The sequence below is a fragment of the Engraulis encrasicolus genome, chromosome 2 (assembly GCF_034702125.1).
Source record: "Engraulis encrasicolus isolate BLACKSEA-1 chromosome 2, IST_EnEncr_1.0, whole genome shotgun sequence".
Classification (NCBI taxonomy): Eukaryota; Metazoa; Chordata; class Actinopteri; order Clupeiformes; family Engraulidae; genus Engraulis; species Engraulis encrasicolus.
The window spans coordinates 2,116,026-2,129,834 of NC_085858.1; the positions used below are offsets into that span (position 1 = coordinate 2,116,026).

The 13,809-nt window shown below is 43.2% G+C and overlaps 1 protein-coding gene across 1 annotated transcript in view; it reads right to left on the minus strand.

Moving 5' to 3' along the window:
- Positions 1-323: 323 nt before the first annotated feature.
- The window catches only part of il2rb (interleukin 2 receptor, beta), a 14,011-nt gene continuing 525 nt past the window's right edge, over positions 324-13,809 (minus strand). Inside the window, exons 2-11 of the mRNA XM_063193155.1 lie at positions 9,984-10,086; positions 9,285-9,396; positions 8,927-9,002; positions 8,220-8,310; positions 7,902-8,035; positions 7,368-7,429; positions 6,828-7,006; positions 5,949-6,060; positions 5,168-5,258; positions 324-2,491 (exon numbers count right to left, since the gene is read on the minus strand). Of these exons, the coding sequence (XP_063049225.1) occupies positions 1,556-2,491; positions 5,168-5,258; positions 5,949-6,060; positions 6,828-7,006; positions 7,368-7,429; positions 7,902-8,035; positions 8,220-8,310; positions 8,927-9,002; positions 9,285-9,396; positions 9,984-10,056 (1,866 nt within the window). The 5' untranslated portion in view covers positions 10,057-10,086 and the 3' untranslated portion in view covers positions 324-1,555. The remainder of the gene's footprint in view (positions 2,492-5,167; positions 5,259-5,948; positions 6,061-6,827; positions 7,007-7,367; positions 7,430-7,901; positions 8,036-8,219; positions 8,311-8,926; positions 9,003-9,284; positions 9,397-9,983; positions 10,087-13,809) is intronic.

Consider the following 13,809-nt stretch of genomic DNA (forward strand, 5'->3'; position numbering starts at 1 on the left):
TCAATCAATTTTAAGTGGGTATACTGAAACCCCTGAAATTTTGAAGTGGGTATATTCCGTATACCCGCGTTCTACGTAGACTACACCACTGTTTAATGGGTATATGTCAAACCATAGAGGTATATGTCAACGCCATAACCTTAAAATTATGTCAATGGCCGGATAGGACAACCTCACAAGCTGTATATGGCCCTAGGTTCCCCACCTATACTAATATAAACAAGTTTGTCAGTTATGAGGAATTGCGAGTGTGATGTGAGAGCCTTTCAAGCAGCACGCCATGGGGGAGGTCGGCAAAGTTGTAAAAAATATAGTAAAAAAAAACGGGTCCCTTCAGAACCAAAGAATAAGTTACTTGCCAAAGTGGCTAGTGAGACTGAGATTGTTATGAGCCACAGGCAAGTTTTACCAGCATTTGGTCAGTTGCAGGACAAGCCCTGGTCAGCAGCAATATGGAAACAACGGGGCCTCATGTACGTGCCACATGTAGTCATTATAACGTGGAATAATATAAAAGGAGCATAAGACTTCAGCCTGGCACTGAGAACAGATATGTGGCCTTCACATAATACTGTGGAGCCAAGCACAGCAGGCAGAAGGACACTGGCATGGTTCTCATAACTAACGTAGCATTACCTAATGTAACATTAACTGATTACTGTACCTGACATGGTTCTCATAACTAATGTGCATTAATTAATGTAACATTATCTGATTACTGGGTAACTGCGATGATTGTGTGAAATCTGTATGATCTACAACTGTATTTAGCTTAAATATATTACCTGAGTCAACTGAGATGACAAACACACTTGGTCATAAGGTCATTACTGACGTAGGTACACACGCACGTATGCAGACACATACACGCATAAAACCCCCTGAAATGCTGACACAATGACTGCTTGGGAGGAAGCAGGTAAAGCAAGGAAGTGAGCCAGACATCATGTCCTCACATTAGTCAACCACAGATGATGTAGTGACCGAGAAAAACATATATTACAGTGTATACTGTATAATAATAGTTATTATATGACTATTATGTAATCTTTATGTGTAATAATCATGTACATATCTAATGTAAAAAAAATCTTTCTTTTTTAAAGTTAGACAAAATAATGCCCTTTAACAACCAAATGCCCAAATCTTCTTTGAATGGTGTAATGCATATGTGTTTTTCACTGGTGATTACCATTTAACAAATGAATCACAGTAGCACACTCGCATCTCTCAGACAGAGCTGTGTATGCTAATAGTTCTCTTCGAACTTGGTGGGCTACATGGAAAAACAGTTGGACATGTAGAGGATTAACAGAAATGCCAATGTTTTAGAACACCATGCCTTTAGGTGTAAATTAGACCTTCAGTTCAGAACAGTGTACTGTATAAAATACCAATAGGTCTACAAAATCATCGGATTGAAAGAGCTACACGAGGCCATGTTGTATAAATTTTGATTAATACTGTATGTTTAGCATGTGACATCCATCAGATGTTGGTGGCATTCACTGTAGCCAAAAGCTAGTATAGTCACCTATACGTTCAGCTCCTAAACCTAAATGGACTTGTTACTGTAAGTGCTTAGCATTTCTTTAATGGTCATATAGCCGCTGACACACGGCTGCACGATCAGGGAGGCTGATCTGGCCACACTGCCGCCTGCTGGTGAGGAGGGATTGTCGCATGCTGCTGATTGGACACCATCATCATCATCATCATTGTTGGCGTCTTCACAGGCTGAGCTGGGCAGCATTAGTTCAACTGGTGCCAAGGGCATACAAGTGGGGTTGTGGATGACACTGGCCATTCCCTGCCCTTGGAGGCACATGATGATGGAGGTTTGCTCGTTCCCCTGGCACCTCCACCCATCCTTCTGCTCGTTCACTTCCCCCTTTACTTTTTCTTCCTCCTGCTCCTCCTCCTCCACCATCCCCTCTTCCTCCATCGCCAGTGATGACGGCACCCCATCACTCACCTCAATCTCCACACCAGAGTCTGGACTCAGAGGAACCCCCTGGTGGCTAAAGGGAGACGGTGTGCTCTCCAGAGAGTAGAAGCGGTGCAGCCTCTCTAGACGCTCGTACGAGGAGGCAGCTGTGGACGACCTTCCGGAGAACCCAGATGTTCCGGAGAACCCAGACGTTCCAGAAGTGTCCACCGCTATGACGGGCGAGCTCTCCTCCTCCGCGCCACCAAAGGGGTAGGTGAAGTAGATGGGGCAGGCCTCGATGGCCAGCTGACCCGGCCGGTGCTCGGAGAAGAAGTAGCCCATGTTGGAGTAGCAGGAGGAGAGGCCTCCGCCGCTGTCACTGCTGCTGGACCACACGCCTCCACTCCCGCCCTGCAGGTGGTGCTGTAGCGCCTCACCAGGGGCCCTTTTGCAGAGCTCCGGGTCCAGGAGAGGGGAGACTTCCATGGGAGATATGAGGTCGGAGGGCAGGGGGTCGGCAAACGGGGCCGGGGCCTTGGTGGACGAGGGGCTCAGCCAACTCTGCAGAGGAATTAGATTAGATTAGATTAGATTACATTACATTACATTACATTACATTCTTTATTGTCCCATAGGGATTTTAAAGGTGCACCATGTAATATTTTTAGTAGTTAATTTCCAGAATTCATGCTGCCCATTCACAAATGTCACCAATACTTAGCAGCGCCATCAAATTCTAAGTATTCATTATAACTGAGAAAATTGCACTTTTCAACATGCAAAGGTGGATCTTCTCCATGTCCGCCATTTAAAAAAAAGTACTTCCTGTATTTTGGTCCTACTAAATATTAGTTGATTATTTAGAAAATATTCATGAAAATATCAAATTTGGCAATATATATAATAGGCTGCACAGTTTCAATGAGCACCATAGTTGTAATACCTACTCTGGCCACAATTCTACACAGTGCCCCTTTAAGCCATAGGGGTTGTAGTGACACTGTGTGGATGCACCATAATATACAGATTATGGCCTAATTGTCCATCAGTCCATCGTTTCTGGACATTTTATTTTATTTTGTTTTATTTTATTACCTTTATTGACAGAAGAGTGCAATGAACGACAAGAGAAAAATGAGTGGGGGGTTCAAGATTCAAGATTCTTGAAGATTTCTTTCATTACATGTCATTACAGGTTTATAATGGAGTAAAATTCTTTGTGTTTCGTCACCTCAAAAGATAAATAAATGAAAGCTTCAAACTGGTGGTCCTTCTGCCTTTAATTCCTTTGTTTTGGACACATTCAGAGACAAATTGTGAGAGTGATGTGGTGTTTAGGAAACGAACCAAGGCAGAGGCAAGTTCGGGCTGATGGTAAGCTATATTCTCAATTTGTCCAGCCATCATAGATATTTTAGGTTTTTTTTGAATGTGTGTATGTCTGTGTGGCTTAGTTTGCATGCTTTATCTGTTGAGTGTTTGAGTGTGTGTGTGTGTGTGTGTGTGTGTGTGTGTGTGTGTGTGTGTGTGCGTGCGTGTTTGTGTGTGTGTGTGTGTGTATGTGTGTGTGTGTGTGTGTGTGTGTGTGTGTGTGTGTGTGTGTGTGTGCGTGCGTGTTTGTGTGTGTGTACGTTTGTATGAGTTTGTGTGTGTGTGTGTGTGTGTGTGTGTGTGTGTGTGTGTGTGTGTGTGGGTAGGTGACTGAGAAAGTGAGTAAATGTGTCTTACATCCGTTACTATGTAAAGTTGGAAGAAAGAAACCACACAGCTTTCATTTCCCAGCAAGCACTATCTGTGGTCGTGCACACACATACACACACACACACACCTCACACGCACACCCACACATAAACACACAACAAGCCCACACACTGACATACATGTACATACGCAGATGCATGCACAGGGACAGCACCCCTGTCCCAGCCCCCCAACAGAAGAGGACAGAAGGTGCACACACTATGCACACACATATGCACACACAGCATAGGCCAGGAAGTCATTTTCCGTCTATGCTTGCAGTTGCATGGCCCTCACTGATGGTCACAGGTGTCGTGCGCAAGCTTTACTTTATTATATAGTAATACATCATGCTGCTATTACAGTAAATACACTCGAAGAAACCACACCACACCACAAGGTTTTTTTTAACCAGAGATCAAGCAAGTGCCACACATTACTTCATTTCTTCTCTTCCTGATACAAGGTTGAATAAAGGATACATCCATATTCACACTACTGTTTCACAATACTATATTTATATTTATATTATATTATATGATATGATATGATATTATATTATATTATATTATATTATATTATATTATATTATATTATATTATATTATATTATATTAGTATACATTTATACTTTATTTTTTAACATAACATTAATTCCTGTCCAGGGACTAAAGATGAAAATTAGCCTTGTGTCTACAAGCTGTCTTAATTTATGTTGAGCATTGTCCCTGCCAAATAAACATTAAACTAAGCTGACCTAAACTAAACTAAACAACAACCACTCAAAGCCATTTTTATTTCATGCTAGTGCATTCCGCATTTTGGTGAAATGACTTTGCATGTTAAGTCGTACTCTACAACACCGTAGAAAAGCATTTTTGTCATGTGACAGGCTTGCGTGAGGCAAGTACTTGTCCCTCGACTGCGGCGCATTTCTGTTGATAAACGTGAAACTGCTCAACTGTGCCCTGACCAAAACTATCCCTAACCTGTTAGTAAAGCAACGTTTATGCCGCTTTACTTTTACCAACAACAGCGAAACATGCAAGGACTACACAGTCTCACCCCAAGTAGTCAATATCTGAGTACCTTTGACCAGACTGCAATTTTTGACGTCTTGGGTATTCCTTTCACGTCACATTTTGACTATGTCCTCAAAGGCGCCCCCTTGTGGCAGCATAACGTCATTGAGGTTAGGTTTAGGAATAGGTTTAGGGTTAGGCCACATAGTCAAAATGTGACGTGGAAGGAATACCCAAGACGTCAAAAATTGCAGTCTGGTCCAAGGTAGTCAGAAATCGACTACTTGGGATGAGACTGCGTTGTGCAAGGAACATGGCAAAATTGTGCCCAGACCACAACCACCCCTAACTCTAATCTGTCACATGCAAAGTCATGGTGCACAAACGTGATAGACAGTTCAAGTCAGCGTCTTATCCAAACTCAGTCGCATAATGCCATGTTGCATTTACAGTATGTGTAATTCCACATGCCCTACCTGGAAGTCTCCTCCGTGAGCCGTGTGGAGAGGCTGGAAGAACCTGGATGGGTCTGGCACATGCTGGCCCTTCATCTGGAGACAGCAGCAGCTACAGAGACAAGACAAGGTCACGTACCACAAGGTTACACACATTAGCACTTTACAGAGACAAGACAAGGTCACGTACCACAAGGTTTACACATATTACCACTTTACAGAGACCAGACAAGGTCACTTAATACAAGGTCACTTACCACAAGGTTACACACATTAACACTTTACAGAGACAAGACAAGGTCACTTAATACAAGGTCACTTACCACAAGGTTACACACATTAACACTTTACAGAGACAAGACAAGGTCACTTAATACAAGGTCACTTACCACAAGGTTACACATATTAGCACAGAGACAGAGACAAGTTGGGGTCAGAGACATTAGAACTTTACAAGAAGTTACACATACTAGGACTGTACATAAACAAGACAAGGTCAGACACATAAGGACTTAACTGTCAGCGTTATTAGAACTTTTCAAGACAAGCTTAGAGATTATACATTTACAACAAGGTTACACATATTAGAGTTTACAGAGACAAGACCAGCTCAGATACATTAGAACTTTAAAACAAGGTAAAATACATTTGGACTTCAGAGAGAGAGTCAGGATTTACAGAGACAAGAATGGCGTACAACAATGTCACAGACACATTAGGACTTTGCTGAGACAAGATGAGGTCAAGCACATGTTTTACCCATGTTGAGAAAACGAGATAGTAAAACAAATAAATCACTTACTGGCTACCGCTTTGGGCTTTTCTGACGAGGCACACCAACACCACCATGGCCAAACACACACACAGTACTGATCCAACCAGTATGCCGATTTCCATATCTAACAAAACGACACCTAAAACATAAAAAAATAAGGGCTACAGATCGTTAGGTTGGTCGTTAAGACATGGTGTAATAAACTCCAGAATGGCAATGACCAAGTCATAATTCATTACTAAAGGCCCTGTGTTCTGTCATAGAAGTGTAGTACTACGGTAGTTAACTTTCCAATGGCTATCACAGCATTCCACTGGTGGAACAACGTGCATTATAGGACTACGCTTGGCTGAGAATGTTGGTTGGTTAGCTGGAGGAGATGAGGTGATAAAACCAGGCTAGGTGTAGTGTGTATATAACCAGGGCATGGGGGAGATGGGATGTGGTTTTGGGCAGAGGTGTCAACAGTAAAAGTAAAAAAAAAAGAACACTTCCAACACAAGTATCGTACGTATCTGAGTAAACAGTAAACAAGTACATGTGTACTTGTTTTTATAATCATCTGACTCTGTGCTGGTTGGATCAAATATTTGGTGGATTCTTGTTAGGTTTTAAGTGTTTTTTAAGTGTTCTTCAGTAATACCACTATGTGCCTATGTTTATCTACCTCATTAGGTATAATGGAGTAAATGTTGTAACAGCTGTGTAATATCATGTCACACCATGATTTTTTAAAAACTTTTGACACCTCTGGGGTGTGTTCCTCGAAAGCGTAGTTGTTAGCCAGTTAGCAACTTGGTAGTTGCCAATGGTAAATTACATTGCAGACCACAAAGTAGCTAACGTAGTAAGCAACTATGGTTTAGAGAAATGCACCCCTTGGTTTGATGGATCGTCTGGCCATACCTGGGGGAGGTGTGGGGGTGGGAGGCGGGTCTCCAACGTCAGACGTCCAGGTGAGCACGGGACTCCAGTCACTCCACGTCCATTTGAAGGCATCTCCAGCATTGTCGTCCTTGTTGTGCGGCCGCACCCTCACCCTCACCTGATACTTGGCACCAAGCTGCACAGGTGACTTAGCTGCACTGGGAAGGCAAGGATAGGCAATTTTATTTGTATAGCGCATTTCATACAGAAATGCAATTCAATGTGCTTTACAAGAAAATAAAAAATAAATAATTAAAAATAAAAGCACAAGGTGTAAATAGAATAGTTCTATATTTTCAAAAATGGCTTGAAGTGAAATATAAAAAACAAGACACAAGGAGAGAAGATAAATAAAAAAATAGCAACAGAGTCAATAATCTGAATTTCTAAGAGAAGACATCTGAGAAAAGGTTTGTCCTGAGTCTAGTCTTAAAACTATCAACAGTAGGGGCATTAGTTTTACTTTGTCTGGAAGCTGGTTCCAAAGCTTTGCAGCATAGCAACTAAAGGCTGCCTCACCTGGTGATGTCCAGAAGGCCTTGAGGACCCAGCTGCCCATGGACATCTATGGAAGGGGCACCCTGGCATGGGGGGGGGGGGGGGGGGTAAGATGCATTGGATGATAATAATGATAACCTCCTTTGTTACTTTGCACAATGCTACTACTGTTTCTGTACATACCATGTGCTTTAAATATTCCATTGCACTTTTCTATGTCTCCAATGTTTTGTATGCCATTCCCTGTTTATTTATTTGTGTACCCCCCCTCCCCAGTTTTGTGTCTTTTGTTTGTGTTGTTGTGTGAGCACACCAAGCAACATTCCTAACAACTGTATTTTTATACTGTTGATATGGCTAAATAAACTTGAAACTTGAAACTTGAACTTGATAATAATGATAATGATGATGATGATGATGATGAGAATTTCAATTATTATGAATGTGTTTTTAAGACTTAACAACATGGTCACAGAGAGAGAGAGAGAAAGAGAGAGAGAGAGAGAGAGAGAGAGAGAGAGAGAGAGAGAGAGAGAGAGAGATCTGCTGACACACCTCCCATGGGTCATCTGCGTTCTTGAGCTGCCATTGAAAGCGAAACTCCTGCATGCGATCTGGCTTGTGGTCTCCAAGGCTCCAGGATAGGTTGCCCCTGGCAACCACTGGGATGGCGGGAGTCCGCAACTTAACTGTAAATTTGTGAGAATAGACGAAAACCTCATTGGCTAATTTTCTGAAGTATATTTGTGTATTCATTGTATGCTTGTTTGTGCAGAGAGAGAGAGAGAGAGAGAGAGAGAGAGAGAGAGAGAGAGAGAGAGAGAGAGAGAGAGAGAGAGAGAGAGAGAGAGCATACAAACCAAGTATACTCACTGTTATTTGAAAAATAATATTTTGGAATTGATGACACATTGTTGTCTTTACACTTCACCTCCAGAGCTGCTGTACTAAAGTAGCCAAAATCCTGTTAGATTACAAATATGTTAGAATACAAACACTATGCTGATGCTAAATGGTAAATTCAGAACTTGTTGCAGGAACAGTCCACCGTGTTTCAAGTAAAGTGTGTTCTTCTCTGACCTGAGATGAGCTCCTCCCGACCTGCCTCATCTTTGGACGTGCCCCCAGTCATTCACTCCTAGTCTCCCCCCCCCCCTCCCCTTCCTGCGAGAGGACTAGGAGTGAAGGTATCAATACGTCGAAGTCGAAGTACTCCGAATGTGTTACTATGCTTGTCATTACAGTGCCATTTCTTCATCTAGGTAGGAAATTGCCACGTTTTATTTCATGCAACAACTTTTGGATTGGTTTACTAGTCATGCAGGGATGTTTAAATGGGGAACACGTGGAACAATTTAGTCACTTCTAACTTGAGGCACCCCATGCTGTCTGTAGGCAAAGCGGAGCCAAGCTAATGCTAACGTTTGGGCCGCGCGCGTTGCTGACTGGGGGCACGTCCAAAGACGAGGCAGGATGGGAGGAGCCCATCTCAGGTCAGAGAAGAACACATTTTATTATTGAAACACGGTGGACTGTTCCTATAAATTACCCATCCACCATGTGAGAGTAAGACAACTTGCCACATTCTGGAACTGGACGTGGCAGCCCTTGTAGCAGTGATCCTGGCCCAGAGACTTCATCTCACAGGTGGCAGTCCTGATGAAGATGGTTTAAGAGTTAGGTAATGAGCATGTCTTGCCTTGCCAAATATGTCAGTCAATGAAATGTCAGTGAAGACGATTAAAGAAAAATAACACGTGTCCAACATGTTCCAAACATGTTCGCTCTCTCAGGTGTGCCCGTGGGTGGTCTGTGTGTGGCTCACTGTGAGTGATTAAAATATGGATAGGTGGTCATGAATCCATAGCTAAATATGTTTTAAAGATATGTAATTGATAATAACTCTGTCTTGATCAATTGTTCAATACTCAGCCTTACTCGTCGTCTTCTCTGGCCCAGAGGGTACATTGCTCATGGCGGTAGTATGGTTGGCCTGTGCAGTTCCACTCACAGGTCACCACCTCCATGTAGTCATTCACACAAGACAGATCTGAATGAAATGAGCAGAAGAACATAGTGTTGAGAGAGGGAGAGAGAGGGAGAGGGGTGTGCATGTGTGTATTATTAAAGGGGAGAGAGAGAGGGGTAGAAGGAGCGAGAGATGTACTGTAGATAGAACAGAACAGAACATAATAGAACACAATAGAATAGATCTAATAGAATAGAATAGAATAGAATAGAATAGAATAGACTAGAATAGAACATTATACAGTAGAATAGAATAGAATGCCATTTATCCTCACTACACCTATTGAATGTGCACTATCAAATGAAAGCAACTCTTTCTCTAGTTTTGATAGGTACTGGAAAATGTTCATGGCATATACTAAAATAAGTAGTAGTGCCAAAGAAAATAAAACCTAATAAAGAGGTCAAAGAGCATACAGCTGTAGATGATAAATCCATCAGGTCTGACTAACAGAGACACATCTGTTTTCAGGTGGGCTTCTTTCTTGGAGTGACATGTTCTGTGATAATATTTGTGCTCACGTCACTTGACACAAATCAAGTATGACAGATAGAATAAAATAGAGAAGAAAATGAATATTCGCAATATTATGTCATCTGAATTCTCACCCTTTTGTTGTGATGTTGTCACGGCGATGAAGAGATGGAGGAAGAAGAGCAGTAATAGAAGAGACTCTCCCATCTCGACACTCCTCCACGGTCACCACACCTCCTGAAGAACATTACATTACACTTAGCTGACACTTTAATCCAAAGCAACTTACAGATAGAGAAAGCCCACCTGAGAAACGTCACAGCACTCCAGAGCACACAGGTGCACACTGCATACAATGAAATTGCATTTATGCCTCACCCGTGCAAGGGGGCAGCCCCCAATGGTACCCCAAGGGAGCAGAGCGCACTGGTTAATTACTCCCCCCACCAACCTGTCGGGTCGGGAGTCGAACCGGCAACCTTTGCGCTTAAAGTCTGACACCCTAACCGCTTACCCATGACTGCCCGCTTACTACTTACAGTCCATGGAGAAATGTGGGGATATGTGCCTCACTTCAGCCATGGATGGAGGTGTAGGGAGAGGTTTGAACCGACAAGCCTCTGATCTTAAGACAACCTCTCTAAAACTTAGGCCTCGGCTGCCTAAACATGGCACTGCTATCATAGTGAAACACAGTGCGTGTAGACCATTTTGTATAAATATACAGCATTTTGTATAAATTGTGTTGTATCCTCCACATACAGTCTGTATGTACATTTGTGTGTGTGTGTGTGTGTGTGTGTGTGTGTGTGTGTGTGTGTGTGTGTGTGTGTGTGTGTGTGTGTGTGTGTGTGTGTGTGTGTGTGTGTGTGTGTGTGTGTGTGTGTGTGTGTGTGTGTGTGAATTCAGTCCAATCCTTCGTATGAGTTTAATAAGCAGATTGCTTGAGGAAAGAAACTTCATTCTCAATCTCTCTGTCTTTGCCCTATTTAAAATATTTAGACTGGTACTAAATTCTCCTTAAGTTATGACTGACAAGAAGACAAATGCAGATTACTTAATGACAACAAGACAAAAGCAACAACACTCACTGGCCACTTGCTGCAGTCGCGTAAGCTACCTGCGTCTATGAATGAAGAGAGCGGCGGAGCGGAAAGCTTCTCTGCCCCGTAGGACCCTCTTGATGTGTGATGTGGACAGCAATGTAAAACTGACAGAGAGCACTGTTCCTGTCAAACAACTCAACTCACCACAACCACTCCCCTCCTTACCACCTGACACCCTCCTCCTCCTCCTCCCATCCTCACCGCTGGACCACCCATCACACCCACCCCTCACACCCCACCACCAGACCCCTCCCCTTCTCTGGTCTGAGCTGGGTCAGCCACAGTCGCCATGGAGACAAGAGAGGCAGTGATGACCTCAAACGCTCACCTGTGGCTCCTTAGCGTGAGTCGCGCTCGCGAGCGAACAGGAAAACACTTCAACCTGCTGCACCAGCCGCACGAGGGGCCCAGCACTGAGAAAGCTCTCTCTCTACACACACCGTCTTTATTTTCTTCCCTCCCTGCCTATTACCTGTATTACATGTGTCTTCAAATGTCCATGTGGACATTATGTGTATTTATGTAAGCTACTTGACACCTTAATTTCCCCCCCCGGGATCAATAAAGTTACTCTACTAGTCTACTACACACCTCTCAATACAAAGACCTCTACACACATCTCTACCACACACCTCTCATTACACACACCTCTACACGCACCTCTCATTACACACACCTCTCATTACACACACCTCTCATTACACACACCTCTACACGCACCTCTCATTACACACACCTCTACACGCACCTCTCATTACACACACCTCTCAATACAAAGACCTCTACACACACCTCTACACACACCTCTCATTACACACACCTCTCATTACACACACCTCTCATTACACACACCTCTCATTACACACACCTCTCATTACACACACCTCTCATTACACACACCTCTACACACACCTCTACACACACCTCTCATTACACGCACCTCTCATTACACACACCTCTACACGCACCTCTCATTACACACACCTCTACACGCACCTCTCAATGTCTCTCAACACATAGCTCTCAATGTCGTTCCTGCCAATATGCTTTCAATCCATAAGCCTATGTATTACGTTCATTATGTCTAACTGTTTAACTCAACACTTAAGATTTTCTTTTGCCTTAAGGCATGTACAAGTTTTATCTTTTACCTGACATGTTTCGACGGTACATGAACAGGGATGAGGGGGCATACATGCTCTCACACACCTGGACCACCATCCAAAGAGGACAACTCTAACAGCAGGAGGTGTGACCAACCTGTCATTATTGGCAGGGAGGTCACACCTCCACAACAACATCAGCTGATTTAAAGGACGTCACACATCAACATCCCAGTGACCCTCTGATGAAGACGGAAGTAATATCGTCGAAACATGTCAGGTAAAAGATACAACTTTTACATGTCTTATGTGGAAATTCCGACTGGCTTACTACTAGTGGTGTCAACAATGATCGATTCGGCGATGCAATCCAATGCGGGGCATGGACGATCCAGAATCGATCCGGCAAGTTCCAGAATCGATCCGGCAATTTTTATAAGTTTCAATTACTTCCATGGATATTTCGGGAGCAAATTAATGTTAAATTAAATAAAAGCACTTCAAAACATTGCAAGACTGATACAGACTGATACAGAAAACAGCCAATAAATTGTTGCTCAGTATCTGACTACTTGTATTGCCTCATCAAGAATAAACATTTGCTTTGCTTTAAGTAGAAATGTTATGCATTGCAATGCATTGTAGAATTGAATCGGATCGGATCGCATAGAATCGAATCGAATCGAATCGAATCAAATCGCTACCTCCCTAATCGTGATCGAATCGGATCGTGAGGGCAGAGCCAATCCACACCACTACTTACTACAGACAGAGGCTATATATTTGATCTTGGCATTATTGTCACATGCTTTGCTTCGTGAAGCATTTGTACATTATCATGTCAACATAGAGCACAGTACATTTGTGACAAAAACTTTTGCCATTTTCTGTCCCCATCTGTGTACACCTATGGCGACAGAGTATGCAGAATGCAGTATGCAGAAGACAAGCATTCCAACATTCTGATTAGCTATGGTGGCTGTCTCTGAAACGCATCATACTGTAGTAGATACCATAATATTTGTTCATTACCGAACTGTCGCTTGTGTCGCTCAAATCGCCTCTTGTCACCCAAATTGCTTTTGTCTCTTTTGTCGCCAGCTCCTCTGTGCAAAGTCAATTACTTCCATCGTTGTGGTGTGTTCGGTGTGTTTTGCATGGGGAGGTCACTTCCATACTGAAACGCCATGCAGTAATTATACACCTGCTGCACCTGCAAAGCCATGTCATCTGCAAATACTCCCTCTTGATATGCTGGTCAGTTAGGTCTGCAAAAGACAGTACAACTCTTGAATTAGATACTGCTAGTGTTTAAGTGTTAAAGGACCTGCCATCAGTGTAGTCAGAGTAGTCATAGCTGCCAACTTCAACCTACTTCAGAGAGAGAGAGAGAGAGAGAGAGAGAGAGAGAGAGAGAGAGAGAGAGAGAGAGAGAGAGAGAGAGAGAGAGAGAGAGAGAGAGAGAGAGAGAGAATGGATGGGTGAAACTGAGAAATGGAGGGGGGGGTCTGAGTTTGTGTGTGTGTGTGGGGGGGGGGTCTGAGAAATGCAGGGGGTATTTGAGTGACTTGCTTGCTTGTATTCTTTCATACGTGATCTGTGGAACATGGTGGCGCAACAATGCAGGCAGAACAGTCAGCACACACACACACACACACACACACACACACACACACACACACACACACACACACACACACACACACACACACACACACACACACACACACACACAGTGACAACGATCCTCT